The 23,366-nt window shown below is 43.1% G+C and overlaps 2 protein-coding genes across 3 annotated transcripts; one reads left to right on the top strand and one right to left on the bottom strand.

Annotated features, from left to right (window-relative positions):
• Positions 1–1,361: 1,361 nt before the first annotated feature.
• cox6b1 (cytochrome c oxidase subunit 6B1) lies at positions 1,362–3,397 on the top strand. Its single transcript, XM_079333896.1, has 4 exons — positions 1,362–1,491; positions 2,239–2,352; positions 2,752–2,852; positions 3,187–3,397. The coding sequence occupies exons 2-4, from the start codon at positions 2,247–2,249 to the stop codon at positions 3,238–3,240; spliced, it is 261 nt and encodes an 86-aa protein (XP_079190022.1). The 5' UTR covers positions 1,362–1,491; positions 2,239–2,246; the 3' UTR covers positions 3,241–3,397.
• Positions 3,398–3,470: 73 nt separating this feature from the next.
• katnip (katanin interacting protein) lies at positions 3,471–23,294 on the bottom strand. Of its 2 annotated transcripts, none has more exons than XM_079333875.1 (28): positions 23,179–23,294; positions 22,521–22,638; positions 18,595–18,683; positions 18,231–18,406; positions 17,692–17,804; positions 17,485–17,586; positions 17,170–17,319; positions 16,693–16,933; positions 16,306–16,437; positions 15,675–15,826; positions 14,559–14,665; positions 14,162–14,258; positions 13,827–14,036; positions 13,320–13,457; positions 11,695–12,535; positions 9,942–10,709; positions 9,657–9,865; positions 9,430–9,508; positions 9,172–9,349; positions 8,854–9,019; positions 8,393–8,559; positions 8,214–8,278; positions 7,257–7,367; positions 6,838–6,977; positions 6,630–6,731; positions 6,313–6,479; positions 4,946–5,031; positions 3,471–4,814 (listed from the first exon to the last, which is right to left on the bottom strand). In XM_079333875.1, exons 2-28 carry the CDS (start codon positions 22,530–22,532, stop codon positions 4,756–4,758), a joined length of 4,857 nt encoding a protein of 1,618 aa, XP_079190001.1. In that variant the 5' UTR covers positions 22,533–22,638; positions 23,179–23,294; the 3' UTR covers positions 3,471–4,755. The 2 variants fall into 2 exon arrangements, with proteins under 2 accessions (XP_079190001.1, XP_079190000.1); XM_079333874.1 differs by having other exon boundaries at positions 17,692–17,808; positions 18,232–18,406.
• Positions 23,295–23,366: the final 72 nt, after the last annotated feature.

The raw sequence follows: 23,366 nt of genomic DNA, 5'->3' as shown, positions 1-23,366 counted from the left end.
GCTGGTTGCTTGTTTGCAACACATAAATCTAATGAGTGAAACTGTGGAATGTATCTCATTGTATAGAATACTCTTTAGACAATGTAAGGCCGTTTAAAATGCTAATTTCACACACCAAGATAACCGAATGTGTTTTACATGAATATGAAAAGGATCCAAGGAAATATAAATAATAATGCTTAAAACAACAAGAATAAAATCTCAATATTTTTCAATAACTGAGTACAATTATTCTACAACAGAGTTGGCTTTTTTTCTTTCTTTTCTTTTTCTTTTTTTTTTTTTAAAGAAAATCACATTATTCCTACAAATCTTGGCTTTTTTGTTTTACATTAACCCGAGTTCTGTCCTAATCAATAGTTTGAATTCTAATCTTTTCTGCCCCCCTGTGTTTCAATGTACACATAGGCATGGCACATGAGCAGCAGCAGCCATGCGCGCTGCATGGAGCGCAGGCAGCGCCACCTGTCAGTTTGACCATGCACGTCCTGGAGTCAGTCACGTCTCACACGGAGCTGGAGTTTTTCCAGTTTATACTGACATCATTGGAGCGAGTCGTACATTAACCACGACGCACCACTGCTGACAGCCTACTGACTTTATGAACCCGTGATGTTGATATCAAGACGGGAAAATGAAACGATAGTAGCAGTACCCAGCAGGGAGAGGAGTTGGGTGAGACTTTTGAAGGGAGGGAAAGCTGATATAGGGTAATGATGAAGATATATGTATATATTTTTTCTTAATCCCATTAATTCAAAAAAAAAAATCAGCTCAATATCTGATAAGGTATAGCTTAATAATAGTCAAATCTCCCGAAGCAGTCCAATTTCCTCTAGCCTAAGTGTGCTTAAGAAGACACAAATTGCCTACAAGTGTTGATTACATTTTATAAGGTTCATGAACCGGATCATTGCAGCGCCCTCACATGACCGATTCCTAGACAAAGTTCCTGGGTTATTTTTACAGTCTATGGGTTGGACGGACCGAGCTCTGCCAGCCGTCCGTTAGATTGTCTTTAACTGGAATGATAAAAGGCACTGATCCCTTCCTATTAAACATAATACCTGATAGCTAAAGTATTTCACGCCAACATCTGTAAATGATTAACCATCATCCTAAAAGGTGGTGTACTTCCGCATCTAGAGGAAAAGTAGGGTTCAGGGCTGCATTAAAGAATGTTTTACTATTAAACAAATCCATTCTGTTCCTTTGTCTCTTCAGTTCATCCCAGCTGCTATGAGTGCTCACACATACTGTATCTGTGTAGGTATTCTGAGCCTCGAGACCGTGTGTGTGTGTGTGTGTGTGTCTGTCTATCATTTCAATGTGACCTGCGTCCGCCATACCATTATGATAACTCTGCACGGCTGCTGTAGCCTTGAGCGTCAGGCGCGCGGGCGGAGCGCACAGTCCTTATCAGGGGAACGAGACACTTTCACCGTCCGGTATAAAAGTCACAGAGAGTTCGAGCCAGAAACTGCTACAGAGGTAAAGTCTACTCTTATATCTTATACGGTTTTTCTATTTGAAACATTTCTAATGGTATCAAATAATATAGGTTTTATAATTTGAATAGCCTACTCGATTGCAGCCTCTAAAAAAGATAACTTATTGTTTTGCGTTAGATTTCTATATCTATAACGACTTATTATTATTATTATTATTAAACTATGGTAGCCTTTATTCTTTTCTTTTCTTTTTGCGGTCAGAACAATAACCATGTTGCCATGCACCTGTTTGTAAAAGAGAAACAGAAACCGGGTCATGTTTTTTTGAGGAAATTGAGGCATAGTCTACAAAGATATCGACAAGTTTATTTATAACAACAACAAATGATCTGCCAGTATTGTTTGAAATTGCTATTTCTATATTTTGTCTTTTTTTTGCAGCAATGTTGCTTTTATTAGTCGCATGTTTGATTGTCGACAACTCATGTCTCAGTTTAGATATGCTGCTTGTGCTGAAAGATCTCCATTTCTAGAGAAATCCTCGCGGTGCCGCATGCGGCATCCATCTCCCCAAAATAGTCGCGTCCAGGAGCCGCTGTGCAGCATGTTCCACTGATCCTAAATACCATGAAAACATAGTAGACTACATGTTATCTGCACACATGTGCTACATGGGCAGACATGGACATTGATCCGGAACTGTGTGGCACATAACGGGGTTGTTTTACTTGGCAACAGAGTAAGCCTTTTTCTTTCCAGTATCAATTGATGATTTTCTCTTTAACAGAGGTGAAAATGGCTGAGGACATTCAGACTAAACTGAAGAACTATCGCACTGCTCCCTTTGACGCCAGATTCCCCAACCAGAACCAGACCAGGAACTGCTGGTCCAATTACCTGGGTAAGACTATATCAAGGTCAAAACAGTGAGTTGGGGGTCCAGATATTTGTCTATGAAACAGTATTTATAGAATCAAACGTATGAGTCATATACATATGTATGTATCTATCTATCTATAACTATGAAACAGTATTTATAGAATCAAATGTATGAGTCATATACATATGTATGTATGTATGTATGTATGTATGTATGTATGTATGTGTGTGTATCTATCTATCTATAACTATGAAACAGTATTTATAGAAATGATGAATTGCAGTAACAACCTATCACAGCTCTTCTGAGTGCTTTATACATGTTGATCCCTTACCGTCCAGCTGGACACTTGTTGAAGTGGCTCCTTTAAACCTGAATCAAGGCCATGTTCATTTTTTATTGTTCTTTCTCTATTGACAGACTATCACAGATGCCAGAAAGCTCTGGACGCTAAAGGAGTGGACACAGCCCCTTGTGACTGGTACAAACGGGTCTACAAGTCACTCTGCCCCATGTCCTGGGTAACAAAACAACTTTACATCTTATTGTTTTTATTTTTAATCAGAGAACTAACTGAATTAAAACAACACACAGGGAGGTTTAAAGGAAACGGTTGATCCTACATGATACTGTCTCTGGATGTTGGCTGAGTTTGTTTAGCCGGGGTCAACAACTTCATCCCTTGCATTCCTGTGACTCTCTGCTCTTTCCTGAGAATCAAAACAAAATCGAGAGCCCCAAGCCAAAATTAGAGATCTACTCCAAATCCCTCACAGCCCCACATAAAAATGTCATTTCCAGCTCTGTATGAATTTAAACAGGGCTAAGTTTTCTTCTGAAACTCTGACCCTTTAGGTCCAGAAATGGGACGACCAGAGAGAAGAGGGGACCTTCCCAGGGAAAATCTAGGACTGCAATCTTTTCAGCTGAATGTATAAATGGTGGTAGATGATATAGCTCCATCACTGCCTTTTAACTACTGATGCTCTGTTATCTGAATGGTCATTCCTTCCATATATACCATGACATGCACTGCAGAGTCTGAAATAAAGTATCTCAGATGTGAAAGTAACTCAATTGTCCTCTGTTTTTTTTATCCTATTAAAAAAAAGGAACTACGGATGTAAAACAAAACAAAACATTTTTTACATTTTATTCATTTAAACAAACCTACAACAAATATACATGTTTAATCAGAATTAGAAAAATAATTAAATATTATGTTGCACCAACAAAAAAGCCACCACCAGAGTCATGACTGTTGATGTGGTGCAACACTGAACTTAAATACATAAAACTGCATTTTATTTACAGGTAACTCCCATCATCAGTAAGGAGTATGAAGTAGTTCATATTGGGGCTCAAAAAAGCAGCAGTAAAAACTGAAATCAATCAAAGATGATAACTGCTGAGGAGATTTCCATGCAACAAGTCAGAACAGTAAATGTTGAACAAATGAAGAGTACAACACCGAGTATAATAGTGAAGATAGAATTAGAGGAATCCCTTTGTATCAATCATTCTTCTCAATTTGAGGTAAGGTTATAGTATATTGCATATGAGAAGTTGCCAGTTACTGAATCTACTCAAGATCTAAGCCAGCAAACTACACTGTGGTTTTGGTTTTTCAAAATAAAAGACTAAAACTGCTTTACTGGCTCAAGAAATGTTTGCCTACCTTTCATAGCAACTTCAATAAAGGTCACTTGGATTGCAAACACATGTGTTTGTTTTTTCTACCTGATGCAAAGCAGAAAAAAACAAATGACATAATTTTGTGAAGCCAAATATATGTTGAAGAATCGAGTGTTTCATTAATTTCTTTCATTTAAATTTGAAACGCACAAAAATCTGACCACTGTACTGTTTTCTTTTTTACTATAAGTGCACCACTTTAGCCACAAGTAGAAATCTCCTACAGGTGTAAACCTCACTGGAGAAAACAAACATTTGGCTTTGAAATATATTAGCCAACATATAAATAATCAACCATTTAAATGAGTATCTGCATAGCATTGTGACTGGGCGGTGCAGTGGTGGGAGTGTTAGTCAGTTTTCATCTCCATTAGGCAGAGAGCTGATCCTATAGGCTGTGAGAGTGTGGACATGTGGCCCAAGAGCTTTTTTCTTCTTCTATTATTTGCACGCCACAAGCAGCATTAAATATGCAGCACAAATTCACAATTAGCAGCCACAGATATAGTGTTTATCACTAGGCACGATAATTAGGCCGATTTAATGCAGCCTCACAGGGTTATCCTGGCACTGTGGGAGGATAATACATGTTCTCACATGTTGACATATTGTATGGAGTGTGTGCTCAAACCCGGCGTTATCCATACGAGCTCTGTCCTCTTCAGGGTTGACCATCATTTTGGGAGGTTTTCAAAAGTCAATCACAAAAAAGTTCTGTCGGTTTGCCCATCAGTACCTCCTCTTTCCATGTTTCCCACCATCAGTCATGCAGGTTTTAGGCCGAAGAGCTGCATCATAGCAGAATAAAGATTAGTCAACAAATAGGCCTTTAAAATATTACTCAACTTTTATTTTACTGTCAAAAAGATGATTGACATTTTAAACACCACAATGCTATATTTTGAGTTTGTTTTTTTACCTGGATCTGCCGTCTGCTTCTTCTTGTTATGGTGGACTATCTGGTTCTCATTGGTCATCTTTACATCCTGATCCTCCACATAATTACTGAAAGCAAAAAAAAAAACAAAGACACAGCACGGGTGAGTTGATTTGTCATTCTAAAGGAGAATAAGCAGAGGGAATGGCACAACGTGGAGGTCGGGCTGATAACAAAGCTTGAAGGCGGCAGGTCCAGGCCTTGAGACTAGGGATGAAGGAGAGAGAGAGAGAGAGAGAGAGAGAGAGAGAGAGAGAGAGAGAGAGAGAGAGAGAGAGAGAGGATGGAGGAATGGTACATCACAAGTAAAGTGTGAGAGCAGCAGGGAGAGGGATGACTGAGTAAGACATTTGAGGGCACTGGAGGAATCTTCAGTTCAGGGATCGACCACAGGGAGGTGCTGACAGAAGCTCTGTTACTCACTGTTGGCGGTGTCTGCTGCCGTGGGGGCTGAGATGGAGGAGAGCATATCTCCGTTTATGAAAAGTCACTACTTTCAGACACTTAGGCTGAATATCACTACAGTCAATCAATTTGTTTCCAGACTCATGACCGCAGTGACCCACTTTAAAACTCAAACAAGTGGCAGCACCCAATTCTTTTTGCATAATTATAACATCCACATTTTAGACTAAGATGAAGTATTTCCCAATAAATCTGTTTGGTAGAAATTAAAATCGTGTTTGGAAGTGGCATAAAGCAAAGTTATGCATTGTGGTGTTTAAAATGTCAATCATGAAAAAAGTTCATTTTTGTCAAAACATACATTTTGTCAAAACATACATTTTGCACACTGTTGAATTAAGTGTTGTTACATTTTTTTAAGTTACTTTTCTCCCAACAACTATAAAACTAAATAATCACAAAGAGCGATCAGACAAGACATTTTGACAATCTGTGCAAATGACTGCAATCAGATACAAAAGTTCTACATTCAAATCTACTTCTAAGAGATTCATGTATTTTCAGTTTCTTCTGACCTGGTGAGGAGAGTGATAGTTCTATCTGATATTAACTCATTGTATGAAGTCATGGTGGGTGATGGTGTACTGGAGTGCATTATATACTGTGGAAAGATTATTCCTTTGATTCTTCCCACTCCATTAACATGAATAAGGAGATCAAGGTATTAAGAACACTTCTCAATATAATGCAGTCAAGCACACTACCAGCAGTCACTACAACTTCAGTTATAAATGCAAAGTAGAATCATCACCTACTGGACCATGTCAACAAAAAACTGAAACAAATGAATATTAGAAGTGTTGTATTGGCGCGCTTTAGGTCCCAAAGCTGCTCACAATGTTACGGCTGATCGCTGTATGCGGCTGGTAAAACTTCCAGGTTACCTGATGACTGTGTTCCTCTCCCTGTGTGCAATGTAGGCGTTGTCTGAGAACAGGATGGTGTGATAGGGCACCACTGGATCACAGGTGGGCAGAATGCCTCGTGCCACCTGGCACACACAGTCCAGGACCAGGATGCCGTTATACACCAGGAGGTCGTCCACCAGCAGCTGTGCACACACACACACACACACACACACACGTTTTTTTATTTTACAAGAGATGTATTTTTTTTATTTCTCAGTGAAGATGCCTTAGGGTCAGAGTGGAAGCTGTGACCAGTGTGACAAATGCAACCTCTACAAGTGGCGTCTGCTTACCCCGAACTCCTTCACTCCCCTGTGTGGTGTCTTTGAGTAGTTCCACAGTTTGATCATGGACACCGTGACAGGCTGATCAAAGATGACGTACACACGGTTCACCTGTGAGGAAACAAGCCATGCGTTGAGACATGTACTCGAACAGTGTCTTCACTGAAACGCTGAATGGATTGCACTGTGGTCACTGATTGTCTCTTTACATCCTCACCAGTCCAGGAAGCACCGGGGCCAACCACATATGCCTTCCATCGTGGGTGCTGTTGGTGCCATCGATTAATTTATCCGGAGTCCTCACGTCACCGCTCACATTGTCCAGCACGTTTACGCTGTCAGGAAAAGCAGCGATGTCTGGTGGACGGAAGGTTGAGGAACAGAAAGAAACGCATACAAGATAAAATGTATTTTTTACAGCACAGGTCAATCACTGTATTTAAATGAAAACATTTGTGGCTGAATACAAATTCTATTAGCAACTTCAGTCACAACATAATTAGTGACTTTGAAATCATAATCAAAATCCTTTTTTGTTGCTTATCTTAATACAGACTCCTCAAGTGAAAGATGATTGGGATATCTTCAAAATAGTGACGATAGATGTGACGGGGCCGATACTTGAGGAAAGGATACTGTTTTCACTGAGGTTGATCTTCTCGTGGTTCTGGTCGTAAAACTCGAGGCCGTTGAGGCCGATGTAGTACGGGTCTCCCCAGGTTGTTAACAGCTGCAGCTGGAAGATGACTGACGGTGGAGGTCAAGGGCTAAACAACATCGCATACATCAGACAAAGGCTTTATCCAACAGGGCTTTCACATCTCCTGATATTCCCACGAGGAGCTGTATGTGCGAATAAAAAACAGCATGAGACTTCACCCGGAGTTTCTGCTGCAGGCCCGTAGAATTTTTTCCCACAGCAAGTCCAAGTGAGCTGATGTGAGAACACAGCAGGATATTGTCAGAAGAATTCACCTCATGTGAGTAGGAGAGGGTGGTGATATTTATATCCTGTGACTGGTGCGCAGTGCATTAACGGTAAGAGTGCGTAAAAGTACACATAGCATTGATATAAAGGCAAACATTCCCATCATAGCATTGTATAGCGGACTCTGTTGCTTCGTCCGCTACTTTCGTGTCGTTTTTCACTTACAAAGACCCCCCCCCTTTTCTGTCTGACAGGGACAGTCCCCTTCTGAGAGGTGCATTATTTAACAGGCAGGTCAGGATATCGTCGGCTATCGAGTGCATACGACCAGCAGCTCGGGTCAATCCTTATGAACTACAAAAAGCTACACTACATCCTTCATCGTTTCATTTCAGTGTCTAAACTCCATATTTGGGCGGAGAATTCTCCCAAATATCCCAGAAAACTCAAATGATTAATATAACTTTTTTTTGTAATCCAAAATGCAACTGTAACCAGTCAGTGATATGTTATTAGCATTAGAAGTAGTGCTCTCGAGTGACTACAGCACAAGGAGAGAATCTAAACAAAGCTTTTAATCTTAAAAACATCTAAACACAAACATAATCACCATAATTTATTGACACATCTGCTATATATGTGTTCAATCCATGTTTGAAGGATACAGCCACAAGGCATGATGGGAGCTTCATAATCCATACTGGCCTGCTCCTGTTTCTTCGAGCTGCCTCTGTAGAAATAGAGGTACAAATAGTAGAAATAGAGACATCGACATTATCGTGAGTAAAATCAATCAGTGAAAAGTTCTCATGAAATCAGAGTTCACTCAATGTGTGGCGCCGACCTGTGGTAGTCCTCTGAACCCTTGTTGGCAGTGGGCTTGTGGAGGAAATCTATGAAGAGGATTTCCTGAGCAAAGTCAAAGTGACAGTTGCCTGGTCCTTTCCGAATCAGGAAGCCCTCAGGCGGAGAGATGGCGACATCGTCCACGAACACGTGAACCAACTTCACCTGAAGAAAAGATGTCGATTTCTCAAAATGTGTTTCATGTGTAGGTTACAGTACCCTACATAGAACATTTTATTGATGTCAAATCTTCCAGTCGAAAGCTTCATATTATTTTTTTTCATTATTTAAAGAGAACTTGTATTGTTCTCTTGTACTGACCACTCGTTAACATCGAGGAGATTCAGTGAAGTGATCAAAAAGTCGCTAAGGAAATACCAAGAGAAGTTGCCAGCCTATTGTTTCTACAAGTGCGTCCTAATGAAGTAGAATAGTTTGGGCCGTCACTGAGTGTCTCACCCCTCTGTACGAGTCCTCAGGGGACTTGTTGTAGTTCCAGATGCGGAGTCCTGCGATGGTCTGGGTCTTGGTAAATGTCATGTTTAAGACGTGGGGCTCTCCATAGGAGAAAGGGATCAGCCACATGTGCTGGTCATCAGTGGTTATATTGTGGCTATCTATAAGCCTGGGTAACAAAAGCAGACACAAGAACTTTTTAAATTTGGATTTATGATTTTTTTGGGAGGAAGAGGATGAAGACATTTATATGGATGGTGTAATTAAGGTTATTCAAAAAGAAGTGACGCATTCTGACAGAGCTTTCAGGGTCAGACATACTTATCAAGTGTTCGCAGGTCGTGTCCGTACTCAGACAGGTCGTTGAGGTCTCTGGGGGAGGCAGCCATCATGCTGAGGTCTAAAGGTAAACTCTCTCCATCCTTCCCCACCACCTCCAGTCCTGTCAGGCCCATGTAGTGAGAGTCCCCCCAGGTCAGCACCAACTCTAGTCTAAGGCCTGCAGTGGAGGGAGAGAGTGGCTGTAGGTTTCACAAAACAAGAGTACAACTGCTGAGAGGAGGCTAAATATCTACTTACACTTTCCAGTGTACATCCCAGGATGAAGCTCCACGTTCTCCTCAGACTGGCTCACTGAGGGGTTGAGTTGGAGTTTGAGCTAAACGAACAAGTGAAAAGATTGATGTCAGAACTGTTCCATGCTTTCATGTTGTACTTAAATTAATAAGCCCATTATCGAAAAAAAAACAACCTTCTTAACACTTCCACAAAAGCCTTCATCTACTGCTGGCGAGTCCTGATCTTACCTGGAGGTCTTCTTCTCTGAAACCGGCCTGTGTGAAGGGTCTTTCCTCTCCCTCTCCGTCAGCGGTACGCGGCCTCTGCAGCTCCTCCTCACACACCACACCCTCTGGACCCTCGCCTTCACTCAGAAAGGTTTCGTCGTAACGAGACATTGCCTCGAGGATGTCATCGTCAGTGGTGAACAGGATGGTGTCGCCGAACTGGTCCAGCCCTGAAATCATGGCAAAGTGAGGAAATAAGACACACGATGGAAAACAACGAGGTTTGAGGACGTTTTGTTTGACTACCTCCTGACAGGGTCCCAGAGGCCTTGGCGATCTCGCCCCTAAAGATGGTGCGTCCATCCAGCAGCATTTCCACCTCCTTGACCCCTCTGAAGGAGTGAATGCGGGACTTGTTGTAGTTCCACACTCGGATCATGGCCACCTGGTAGGGCGCTCCAAAGTCAAGGAAGACGGTGTGGTTTCGACCAGGGGTGAAGGGTGCGAGCCAAAGGTGCATGTCATCCTGCGTACGATTAACCCCGTTGATCAAGTTGGTGACAACACGTGGGTCTTTGCCGTACGCAGGGAGGATGTTGATGTCTGGAGGGTCCGCACGGATGTGAGCAGGCTGTAGTGGCTCTCCGCTGGAACTGAAAACCTCAAGGCCGTTGAGGCCGACGTAGTGGCGGTCGCCCCACGTGGAGAGGATGTTAATGATCAGCCTTTGGCCGTGTGGCAGCACCGGAATCTCAAACTCGTCCTCCCGCTCCATGGATGGATCATCGTCTGGGTTTTCACATAGGGCCCCCTGATTCATAATGGAGGTGACTGGGCTCCTGGGTGCAGTGGAGGGGTGAACAGGGACTGTGGGTGGGCCGCGTCCCTGCCGCTGGAGGAACTCATCAAAGATGTCCCCTTCAAAGCCCATGTTGGAGATGCGTCCACGCTGGCATTGGTTGAACTTACTGAGGGAGTCCCAGGACTCCATGAGGGTGTCGTCCTGTTGACTGTGCAGCTGAGAGCGAGAAGTGTTCTGTCTCCTGCCGGCGCTCACCAGTGACATCGGCTCCTCTGAAGAACACACAAACGTATGCTTTCAGTTAGTGCTAATGACTTGCACTTCTTGCACTTCTAGTCCACGGTGCAGCTCATAGAGCACTGAGGCCCAGCTATGAGCAAGAAAGCTAACAATACACTGGTTAACAATACACTCTCTAAGAAGTCAATAATATTGAATGGAACTGACATACATGAAAAACAGGTAAGCTGGGTTTCATATCGGCTGAGACAACCTGTGTTTTACTAGATTGGGTTACTTATTTATATGTTATACACATATTGTTTTATTATTTGACTTATTTTAGTTTCTGATCTGCTCACCTGAACTTTGTTCCTCTTCTCTTCTCTTACTAACACACACACAGCAGCATGACTCACCTGCCTCATTCTGTAGCTTCTTGAATTGTGTGTTTTTATTTCTCGGCTTATTTCGCTGAAGTACATTACTCCCATTATAAAAGTTTTAACTCCCTTTACTGTTATCACATCAGTGGTTCCTCCTTTTGTTTCAGCTGGTGATGACGACGCATCTGACGCGCATCAAAAAACGATTGCTGCATTTACCGGAGGGACGTACAGTCAGAAGACTTCTGACTCGCTCTTATTCTCTTGCATGCAATAATTTTTTTTGGATAAACCAAATCAAGATCGGGTAATATATTTGGGCAGCCATAGTGTACCGCAGCAGAGGGAGAGAGCCATGCTCGACTACCTTAAAAGTGTTTTATTCATTGAAATGTAATCAGGCTTTCACAATGTTTTTCTTGTGAAGGGTCATTCCACGATAACAAAAAATCACGACAAGTTGCACTGCACTAATGTGTACTTACTCATCCAGATGGATGGAGGCTTTGGTTGCTTCCTTATTGCTATGGTTACTGAACTGAATTCTTCATGGATGTACATTGCGAAGAATTAGATGGCAACCTGCAGCCAATCAGAATCAGATTTCTCAGACTATGGTATAATAACTGGTGAAGGTAGCAGCCTTTCCTACCTGTGTTCGTCTGTGCAGTAGCTCTGAGGTGCTGCTCTTCTGTCGGTCTGACACTTGCTGTGTTTCGAACAGAGCTCCTGCGTCCGCTGATTGGTCTGTCGGGCTTCTGCTCTCCAAGCTCCTCCAGCAGGTCACAGCTCAGGTCCACAGAGTTAGTCTTCCACTGACCGCCGTTTGTTGTCCTCTCCGTCCCTCTACACACTCGAGCCGGGTTACACGGCAGCTCTGGGAGCATTGAAGAGGACGGGGAGGATGGAGTTTTGGGCTCGGCGGAGTGTTGGGGCACCAGCCACCGCGGCTTCTCCCTGCTGGCCTCACAGCCCTCAGGAGCGCCTCGGTTCAGGGGCTGCAGCCACTGGGGGGCAACCCGTGTGGATGATGGCTGGGTGGTAACAGTCTGCTCCATGGGTGCAGGCGGCTCCAACTGATGCCTGAGAGAAAGGGGCTCCTCCGACAGATCAAAAGTCCTTCTCTGTGTGGAGGAGTGGCGAGCTGAAGAGGAAGGACTGATTGGCGGTAGAGGTGTGTGTGATTTCTCCTGCATGTCTATCATAGCCTGGCCTGCTGTACCTGAGGACTGTTGATTGGAATTTGGGTGTCTCTGGATGCTGCTGACCTCCACACCCTTCTTGTCCTCATGGCGCTGGGGGCTGGCCTCTCGTAGACTGTGCCCTGAAGACACAGGGCTGGAATATAGGGAGTCTGAGGCCTGGAAATCCTTGAGGTCAATTGTGGTGCTGTAGTCAAAAACCTGGTTGCCGCAGCCCTTCTCAAGCTCGCCTTCAAACACCAATGTGCTGTTCAGGTACAGTTTAATGTGTCGGGCCCCAATATCAAGATCCTAGAAAATGTAGAATTAACAAAGATTTACAAATATCCTTATTTCACTTTTAAAAATGGACAGGAAGTGCAAATAAATCAAACACAGGATTTACTTTTAAATGATACCACATGATAGTATTTAGCATTTTATACTATGTTGTCATTGTACAGTGAAGAACATCATTCTCATTCAAGCTTAACACAAGCTGCAAACCTTAACACACTCAGTCCATACATGTAAAGTAGGTCCTATCTAAGCTAATAGTAATCAGAGCTCTAACAGACATGGCTGCCTCCAAGAAATGGCTCAAGCACAGCTCAAATCTGTGCGCTCTTCAAGGCAGTAAACCACTTTATCCAAGGTGAAAACAAACTCCAGCTCCTTACCTTCCAGGATCAAGAAGACATCAAGTCATTCTAGACGTTAAAGTAATATAGAGAAGAGATAAAGTGGGGGTCGTTGTGTGTATAAACAGCAATAAGGCTGAGAGGCAGAAGCCCACGTTTACCCTAAACGCTAATCCTTTGAAACTAATCTCTCGTTGTTCCACATTTAGACAGTCTGACTGGCAGCTCAGCCAACCACTGCTCACGCAAACCACGCCCCTGACATAATCACGCCTCTGCACTTGTACTCAGTATAGTGACAACACAGAAGCATGCTGGATTTATGAGTTCTAGTGCCACAGACAGCAAACATGATCACGTTGTACCTTAAAGGGGGGGACAAATGACGAGTTAAATCGAGAAGCTTACATGTTATGGAAGTGAAGCATGATTTTTTTTTTTAAAAAAGCACATACATTTAGGCTTCTGTTGTAGTTCCAGATTTGGATGCGAGATATTCCAAAGTCAGGCGAGCGCTCTGTGTTCCTAATGATGAAGTACAGCTGGATGGGAGGGTGGAACGCACACGCCCACATGTGACGCTCTTTGGTGGTCTGCCAGTACAGGAGAGGGAAAAAAAATAAATGTGTCAATGCTTTGTTCATATAAATAGTGCTCCGCAGACAGGTACAAAGCATGATTAAAAATAGTAACATGATTGATGGCTAAATCCCATCTAGGTTTGAAAAGGGTCAGGGTCTTATCAAAGTGCTCACTTGATCAAAGGCACTACCTACTGGGACTCTGAAAGAGAAACTGAGCCATAATGTTTTTCGTCCTACTATGACAAACATGGTACTTTCACTTTGATCCATTCAAACATGATGGAAACAGGAACACTAAATCCAGGTCATATAGAGCTAGTTTTAATGTTCATGGCAGATCTTCAAGCGTTATTCCAGAAGCAGGCAGCTGACACTGACCTTCATCTTTCCATTGACAAGTGACCCCAGATTCCCGGGGTAGTCGGCGTTCCGGATGTCCAGGTCGTGAGGCGAGACATACAGCCTCTTGTTTCTGAGGCAGAAAAACTGCAACTCAGTCAGCCCGACCTGCAGAGCGTTCCCCCAGTTTGACAGGATCTCCATGGTAACATATAATGCAGGGGTGACCTCGATCGAAGACTGCCGTCTCTGCAACGACAACCGGAAACATTCACAAGTGCCTCAGTGTGTGTGAGTGTGTGTGTGTGTCTCTGTCACACTCAGCAGTATTGGGATAATTCCTTCTCAAGTGCGAGACACTGTCACTGACTCACCGGCTGCTTGTTAGGATCTGTTTTGACACTCTGCGATATGTTGTTGCTGGGTGATGCTTCAAGTTTCTCCAAGGCATTCAGCAGCCTCTGTTGTTCTCTGAACAGAAGGATAACTCCATGAGATCTGGTGTTTGGTCATTTTGTCCCTGACCTTCAGCCATTAATGTTGATTGATGGCCGAGCACAATCCCGCTGACATAATGTCTCTCAAGGTCAAAGGGCGTCGACACCTTACATTTCTAGTCTCTTCTAAACACTTTTATTGTATTATTCTGACACTGCAGGATGCACAGCTGTCCATCATTACTATGACAAGAACAGCTCTCCCTCTGTCACTCAGAAGTCAGAACATACATGCAGGTTCAGTGTGATTCAGAGCCATAATCTATCAGCATACCTTGGTCCCATGAGTGTGATTCTGTTCATTGCCATGGTGACACTGTTCTCATCTTTGTCGTGGCTGTTGTGGCGCAACATGCCATTCATCATCTGGTGTCCCCTGCCCTGGATAAAAAAACAAAACATATAAAAGCTTACATGGGAGACAAATTCATGACAGTATAGTTGTATAAGCAAATAGAAAATAAAAAAATATGGGAAGGCTCTCTGAAACACTAAGGAAGTCTGCTACTTTTTTCTAATAGAAGAAAAAACAAACCTTGATGTCGTTACAGCACTTGTAACCTCCTACCATTAACTGGTACTGATTTTAGCCCTTTGACACAAGAACCTTAGAACAAGGTTCAAAACCTGACAAACTGTTCTCCCTTCCTTAAATCAAAATCCTCAACCTGTCTCCTCAGCTTAGTCAGCACTTCTTTAATAAAAATGGACAACCCTTATCAACCCTTATCAATCTGTAGGGCCAATGGGTGGCCAATTCTAGCACTGACCAGGTGCCCTTGAGCAAAGCACTGAACCCCAAGCAGCTCTGGAGCTCTGGTGTGTGAGAGGCCTGACTCTCAACAACAGAGAGGAAAGCAGAATTAAAATGGTCTATACTACTTACCACAGTCCTTTCAAGAAGCTGTGACTCAACCTCCAGACACATAAGCTAAATATAACAAATATCTATCCTAATATTCCACTTCTTTAAAGAAACGGTCACATCTTGTTACACAGACTGAAACCATTGTAAACCCGATTTACCAGACTAATCTCCGTTGTTATCGATGAGTCAGCCAAAGTCAGGGACAGAGTTCCACACGGCTCGGGGGCACCAACCAGATCTATTTGCCTCCCTTTGTTCCTCTAAGGTTTTCATTGTTATTGTTATATCTATCAATGGGGCAAGATAGGGCTAACTCGTAAACTCAAATCATGCCTTAAGGACGTGAAGACCAGAACGAGCAGCTACGAAATTCAGACAAAACTGATGAACTTGCGCTCGACTCGAAACACCTTAGAGACACACGTGAATGTTCTTTGAATTAGCATGTAACAGCTGTAAAGATAAATGCTTTCAAATAAGGATGTCCACGGTTAAGTGGAGGTAACTCCTGGTCTGACATACCGTGTTTCGACTAAAGAGGTCCAAACTCTGCATGGGGTCGTTCTCTCTCTGGATGGCTTGCCGAACCCTGCATGCCATGTCCTCTGGGTCCCGCTCCTCAACCGAAGCCTTTTTGGCTGCTGACAGAGGTCTCTCCACTCGACTCCTCGGCCCTTTAGCAAAAAAATTTATCTGAGCACAACTGACTGTAGTATGAGAAGCTGGATCATTTTAACAACAGTAATTGTTACCAGACCGATAGTGAAGCCCATGAGAAGGCATGTTGTTATAGTAACTAATCACACAGCGCTCTGGAACTGAGTTTGTCGAAGTCTCCAGCTACAGACTACAGCAGGCTGTTACATTACTAACAATGAATTTTAGATTTTAGTCAGACGTGAGATGTAATGGTAAAAAGTTGGGTTTTAAATTCTAGTTTGAGTGTAGCCCGGGGGTCAGAGCTAAAGGAGCAACCACAGCTACTGTTGAATCTCACAAAGAGACGCAGGAGGATGCTTTTCACTATTTTAATGGTAGTTAAGGCGGAGGGCTTTGAGGAAACACTGCACACCATATGCTTGAAATCTTTGAGCTTGCTGATCTAAATCTAAGATTAGCACTGATTTCAATTGAAAAATGTTGAAAGACTTACTCTGACCATCCCAGCTGTCTTTGGAAGGTGGCCTATCTAATGTCTTGCTCTTCACTAACACAGGCTTGGTGGGTATAAAAGGGTCGATGCTTTCTTTCCTTTTTGCTGACAGAGAGCGCTCAATCTTACGACCTGTCATGTGGAGAAAATGACACAGAGGGAAAGTGTTAGAGTGGGAACACAGTGTTAGTTTGCATCCATAAAAGGCCTTAAGTTTTTCTATATCCCATCAGGTAGCTCATATTTTAGGTGTGCACAGATAGGCAAACACCTTGCCTCTTAGCCTCCATGTAAGCATGTCTGTGCTGATGAAGCATACTGAAAGGAGAATGGAACTCCCCCTAAAAATCAATAACAAATTCACATATGAAAGAAGCCAAAGCCTACCTTTGGGTGAGGGCCCAAAGTCGAGGACAATGAGGTTTGCTGAGTCAAGATCGCTGCTGGACCGAGACGGCCGAGGGTTGGAGGACGACTTGGAAGACGAGAGAGGCAGTCCCAGCTCGTCCAGACTCTCAGTGCTCTCCTCCCTCTCAATGTGCTCCTCCACCCACTCCTCGTCTGACTCCTCCCCCGCTGAGCCGCGGTTGCTCCTCCGCATGCTAACCTCCAAGCTCCTCCGCAGGACCTAGTGCACAAATGTCCGCGTTCATGTACACATCCGTGCACACAGTCAGCGGTCTGAGCACTCCAAGGAGCAAACACGCACACATCCATGCTGACAGTTTAACTGTTCTCTTGATTTGTGCAGTCATGATTAAAAAAAAAAGTGTCATAAAACAAAACCGAGATAATTCACTACATCTCATGCATCCATAACAGATAATAAAACAGAGCACGGTGCACATTTCTCCTTCTCCTTACCTTAACTTCCTCAAGGTTGAGTAGCACCTTCTCACTGTGCTCCTGGTTTGCCGGTCCTCCTTGGCTCTCAGGCCTGGAGCTGAAGGGGCGTGACACCTTGGAGACGTCCCTCGGGGAGCAGGGACTACGAGTAGAGTGCAGACTGGAACTCTGTGTGAAACAAGGTGATTGGATGGAGTGGAAATGGCAGAGATGGAGAGATGCTAAGTAGTACAGACAGCTGCATCTGACACACAGCCCCTCCCCGTAAAAAAATACAAAAAAAACAAACACCCACACACAGGCTTAGGAGGCATTGTTATGACTTCACTCTACCTCCATGTCTATGCTTTCAAAGGGCTCGAAATCCTCAGAGTAGTGTTTTTCTGGGGAGATTCTCAAACTTGTTCCTTCTTCTGTTCGAATTCTGACAGAATCCTGCCACAAAAGACAAACGAGGAAATGTTCAATGTGTGTACTTTACTTTCATATGAAGACATACATTAATCACACAGAAAAATCAGCAGCATTTAAAGCCTCTACCTGCACCCATTCTCTCCTTTGGACCTTTCCTGGGGCAGTGTGGCTCCTCTTCCTGTGGGTCTGCTCCAGATAACGGCTGTCTTCAGTTAGCTGGTGGGCGCTTCTACAGACATCTGCCGATGAGTAACAGCACAGAAAAGAGTGTGAGCAGCTTGCAGCGGACCGCTGCCTCAGAGGAGAAGGAACACACTGGCACATACGCAGATGGTCTACAGCACACAGAGAGAGGAAGAACTAAGAACTGGCTGCCAGCTACAACTGTCACTATCATTTATTCACTGAGGACTGGGCATGAGATCATGCCATGCACGATACAAGCTGAGGAGTGTTGGCTATTAGCTGGTCCTCCATATGGTCTGGAGATGACAGAAGCAGCACTGAAGGGTATGAAGTGGAGCCTCAATTTAAGTGTAAAAATAACTGAATATTCAAGATCAACGTTTCCCCTGCACATCCGAGGGATAAAAGAATGATGAGGTCTTACATAAGAGTTTTGACTTTTAAGTGTGTAGGTTTATTTTGGTCTTGCAGCAGCGTACCTGCTGTACGCGCAGGCTTCCGAGCATGTGAGGAAGAGACAGACCTCTGGTTGGAGCTCTTGGGCTGCTTCCTACTGGCTTCAGCATTGGCTCCATTTAAATAAATCGAAAAACCTTGCTCAAGCTGTTCCAACTCAATCTCCTTGGGGTCTTTGACTTTAAGGCGCTTTAGGATCCTGGGGAGTAAAGAAAACTGTTGACAACCTGGACAGAAATGAATTAAATCCTCAAGAACACACTTTATACTCCAGTTTCTTTATACAAATAAAGAAATCTTTGCTGTTATTAAGCGGCAATAAAAAGTTGTGCGTCTCCTCTCTGTCATTCGACCTGAGTGGACAAGCAGCCCATGCTCACCATTCACCTGTTTTTGTGCTGGAGGGCGATTAAATATTCATCCAGAGTGTCATCTACAGCAGGAGGAAGCTTCTCCCCTTGGCACATCGGACTCTCCTTCAAGAACACAAGCAAAAGTACACGTACACACACACACACACACACACACACACACATACAGACACACACACACACACACACACACACACACACACACACACACACACATACAGACACACACACACACACACACACACAGACACACAGACACACACACACACACACACACACACCTGCATCAGCTAAATCCAACTTTGTCTGTTCAGCAGTGAATTATGGTTGAAATACTTTTACATCATGCTGATGTGGAGAGGTCTTATTGACATGAGATGACCTTGTCAGACAAAAAGTCTTATTTGTGCACATCAATGTTTATTCATTCTTAATTATTCTATTGTATTATTACACTAATGCTACTGGTTTATTCCACCCCCTTGTGTTTGTTTTGTTAGATTTTTCACCCTCAGTTTTGGTTTCATTTACTCCCTCTACAGTGTGCAGTTCAGTGATGTCCTAACCTTTAAGCCTCGGAGACGATATGTCCGTAAGTAACAATCTCATATCTAGTTAGAACGGCTAATCTGTTTTTCGAACGGCTAATAGGCTAACACTGAAGTGCTGTCAATGTGTTATGTGTTCTACCAAGTACTAATACCTACCTGAGTTGTTTAGCTGCTGGGTAAATCTGTATAGAATTGTTATATAACAACATTACACGTGTAAAAAAAGGTTTAAAATTCATAGGAAATTAAAACTAGTTGAATTGATGTTTTTATCTCAAGATATCGATGAACTTCTGACATTTAATTAGTCACAGTTTCATTTCATGTGAATGCATTACATATGCAGTATGGTATGCAAAAGATGCGTCCTGTATTTCCTGTTGTACAGACACAGCCATCACGAAAGTCACTTTCAATTACAAAATAAACTTTATTTGTCCCCGGGGGGAAATTCACTTTTGTCCCAGAATACAGATTTATTGTAGTTTTTCTTTGCTATCTGTCAGAATCATTAATGCTAGTGGTACTTTACCTGCAAATACACTCATGTTATCTGTATAAGCTGAGCTGAGCTACAATACTGTGTGCTGGTTAAAGTCCAACAAAAAAAGTTGTACATTTTATGACTGTGATATAGGTGTTCCTTCTTAAACACAAACTGATCATTGTTCTTTGGTACATCTGCAGGTCAACACAGCTTGGTTACGTGTAAGGATCAGCTGCTTCTGATGATTTTTCTAATGGCCAAACAACTTTCCTGACCAAAGTTGACAAGTTCACAGAGATCAGCAACGCGTAGGGTTACCAGACCAACTCTCAGGTAAACAACATTTTGTTTTCGCTTTTTTCGGAACGGATAAATAAAAGGCAAAGGAAAGAACAAGATGGCCAGCAACTTCCAGCCCAGTGAGCGTGTAAGCTGGGATCCAAACACAGGCTTTGATTTGAATACTTTGGACCCGGAACTGAAGAACTTGTTTGACATGTGCGGCTTCTCTGAGGCTCAGCTGAAGGACAAGGAAACCTCAAAGGTCATCTACGACTTCATTGAGGAGAAAGGAGGTGTAGAAGCTGTCAAAAAAGAGCTACGCAGACAAGCTCCTCCCCCCCCTCCCAAAGGTGACCCTCGCCCCCCACAACCACACCATAGCTCAAGCCGTCCTCCTCCCCCTCCAGCAGTTTGGGGGCGAGGTGCCTCTCAACCTACTCTATCCTCAATAACAACAACGCCTTCCTCCCAACCAGGCATGTCAACTCCCCCGCCTCCCCTTGTTTCTACCCTGGCTCCCCCACCCCCACACCAGAGCTCAGCCCCTCCTCCTCCAGCCCAGGGAGGAGGTACCCCTCCACGTCCTCTACCCAGAAGATCTCCCATCTCTGACCCCTCTCCATCCCAACCAAACACCTCAACTCCACCACCTCCGCTGCCCCACTCTGGCTCCCTCCCGCCTCTCCATCCACCAGACCAGAGCTCAGGCCCTCCACCTCCAGCCCAGGGAGGAGGTACCCCTCCACGTCCTCTCCCCAGAAGATCTCCCATCTCTTCCCCCCCCCCACAGTCCCCACCAAGTGTATCAACCCCACCGCTTCCCCTGCCCAGAAGTAAATCCATCCCTCCTCCTCCACCACCAGCCAATACTTAAATTCAGCCAAATTCAACCTCGAGGGCTTCCAGAAGAATTTAAAGCAAGAAATAAAATGTAAAATAGAACGGCTTTGAACAATGATTATGACTGCTTCTTCACCAGCTCTGGGTCCAAAGGAACTGTGATTCATGAAGATGGTACTGATTCACAAACGAGAAACAGACATATATCTGACCTAACATTAGGAGTTCAATTAACCGCGCTGCATTGCAATAATCATTCGATTCAAAATTCCTTATTTGTCCCTGGGGGTCAATTCAAACCTGTAGACATTCTGGATCTTCATTTTACTCAAAAATGATTTTATTTTTACACATAACTGCAAATCTGCAGGCAAAAGCTACACTGAAGTATTCTGCTCTGCTTACATCACATATATAACTCATTGACATAGTTGTTTATGCTGCGTAGTTTCTTTACCAATATGTTCTAATTGAGGGTTTCTAGTGAACAGATACAGAAGGAGTTTATTCCTCTACTCAGGCTCATTCAAAGTAGATGAGGGTTTTTTTATTATTTCATTTTCAGATAGACACTGGGACATGGAAGACAAGTTTGCCATCAGTGATTTTAGGGTTCCCTCAGGATGATGTCCACGTCTTGTGTTAGTGTCCCACTCTATCACTGATGGACGCTGGAATCCCAGGTCATGGTTCTACATTAATCAATTGATTTTGGGTGCACAAAATGTTTAACTGTATGAATTGAACTTTGTCTGATTGTCTCTCAGTTCTTAGGTGAATTAGAGAGCAACAACATTATTCACAAAAGATTAAAAATCCACTTCATTATGTTCATCACAGAATGAATGTAAACAAACTTCTCCTCCAGTCTTTAGCCCATGAAGAACCACCACAGAGCATGCAATGAGCAATAACATTGAGTCAGTGAACGAGCATAAAAATATGTTGGAAAAGAGGCATCCATCTGTGTAGGCTTGCTTTTTTTTTTATGGACATGACTTCATGATGATTTCTAAACACTGATGATCATTTGTTTACTCTAAAGGCCTGTAGCTTCCAATTCAGAATTAAGTTGGCGGAGAGTGATCACGACAAAATGTTCTGACAAAACTTCTGACTAAGGTTGGGTCAAGTTTCCTGTGGAATATTTGTAACTTTGATGAGTCAATGTTTTCTCAAATGTAGGTTTTTACTTGTTAGGCACAAACGAGTTAATAAAACAAGAGCTATTACATTGTGCAGTCATGTATGTTTTGTGGTATTATACATACATTGCAGCCCTTTCAAAAAATCAATTCAGAATACATATCCATTCTGTTAAGCCATGACTAACACGATTAAAATGAAAAGTGACATCAACAATTCCTTCATTCTTGACGGTCTATGTGTAAAACTGGTTTGTTTTTCACTCTAAGCCAGCTTATACATTAGAAAAGAAGAGGAGCATCTGTCTGCTTTACAGTCACATTCAGCCATTACAGTGTTTCTAAACTATCATGCAAGATTGAGAGAAGAATTGTCAAAGAGCTTACTCAAATGAACTAGGCTACAGCATCTGACAAGCAGGAGGGAAACAAAGAAATTGGAAGGAAGAACAGAGAGTGCTTGTTAGTGGCAGAGTGTAGAAACAAACAAGAGACAGCTGAGACTTAGCTGTAAATATGGCATGCACTGTTGCAGTAAATGTTCTGAAAATCGTAGAGCTCATAGATGTGAACCAAGTAAAATTATTTTCACTCTGATGGAACAGATGAGTGATTACATTTAACGATGTTCGCTTACCTCGTTATCCATTGTGAGCCTACGGATGATGCTGATCACGTAATCTGAGCTGAGATGTTGAAGCAGGCCGAGGGTTCCTCAGAGTTATCATTGACATCGATGTTGTGTTTCCTCTCGGCTGCAGAGACAACATGTATGAGTCTCCCAAGGTTACCTGTGACATGATACCTACATCACCTGGCAAGCAGCTCGTTTAAATGTCGGAAGATTAACTATAACACACACTGCAGTTTTAAGACAGGCGCTTAACATCTTTGTTCTTGAGGTTATCGGGAAAAAAAAAATCAGAGTAACGTTGCTTTAACGTGACGATCAGACATCTGCATCGGTTGATAGACGACTTTTATAATAATTTTACATCATAAATACCTATCGTGCTAGTCATTACTAATTTAATATAACACAGTTAGCTTACTATTTTGTACACAGCCAGCACAGTTGTCTATAATTATTTTATAGCACAAATAATTCCAGGACAGAGACAAGGTTTACCAGCTGCCTACCAGCTCCGTTAGCACAAATGCTAATAACAAACGAAAAGGCTAGTTAGCGTTAGCATGTCGCTATCACGTCAACATTACACGCAACAAAAGCTTCGCTCACACAGAGACGCAGAACCGTATGTTAGTTATATGTTATGCCAGAAACGTACAGTCACCTTATGACATTATCTGATTAGGTATTCTCTTTGGAATTGGCGAGTTTGCTGAGCTTTCTCATGTGTCCAGTGAGTTGTGTTGGTTAGTAACCAGCCCCACCAATGGCAAGAGTCGCATCAGAGTAAGCCACGCCCCCAGTCTGTCTGTCCACGCCCTCTCTGCTGCTCCAGTGTCCATACAAGCTCTC

This window comes from Symphodus melops, assembly GCF_947650265.1.
Source record: "Symphodus melops genome assembly, chromosome: 21".
Classification (NCBI taxonomy): domain Eukaryota; kingdom Metazoa; phylum Chordata; class Actinopteri; order Labriformes; family Labridae; genus Symphodus; species Symphodus melops.
This window is presented reverse-complemented; position numbering and strand designations above follow the sequence as displayed.

Coding starts and splice junctions, on each gene's coding strand:
- cox6b1 (XM_079333896.1), top strand. CDS start 2,247: ATGGCTGAGGACATTCAGACTAAACTGAAGAACTATCGCACTGCTCCC. Junction 2,353..2,751: donor CTGCTGGTCCAATTACCTGG/GTAAGACTATAT, acceptor CTCTATTGACAG/ACTATCACAGATGCCAGAAA. Junction 2,853..3,186: donor CACTCTGCCCCATGTCCTGG/GTAACAAAACAA, acceptor CTGACCCTTTAG/GTCCAGAAATGGGACGACCA.
- katnip (XM_079333874.1), bottom strand. Junction 9,020..9,171: donor GACCTGCGAACACTTGATAA/GTATGTCTGACC, acceptor TTTGTTACCCAG/GCTTATAGATAGCCACAATA. Junction 4,815..4,945: donor GAAGCAGACGGCAGATCCAG/GTAAAAAAACAA, acceptor GCTATGATGCAG/CTCTTCGGCCTAAAACCTGC.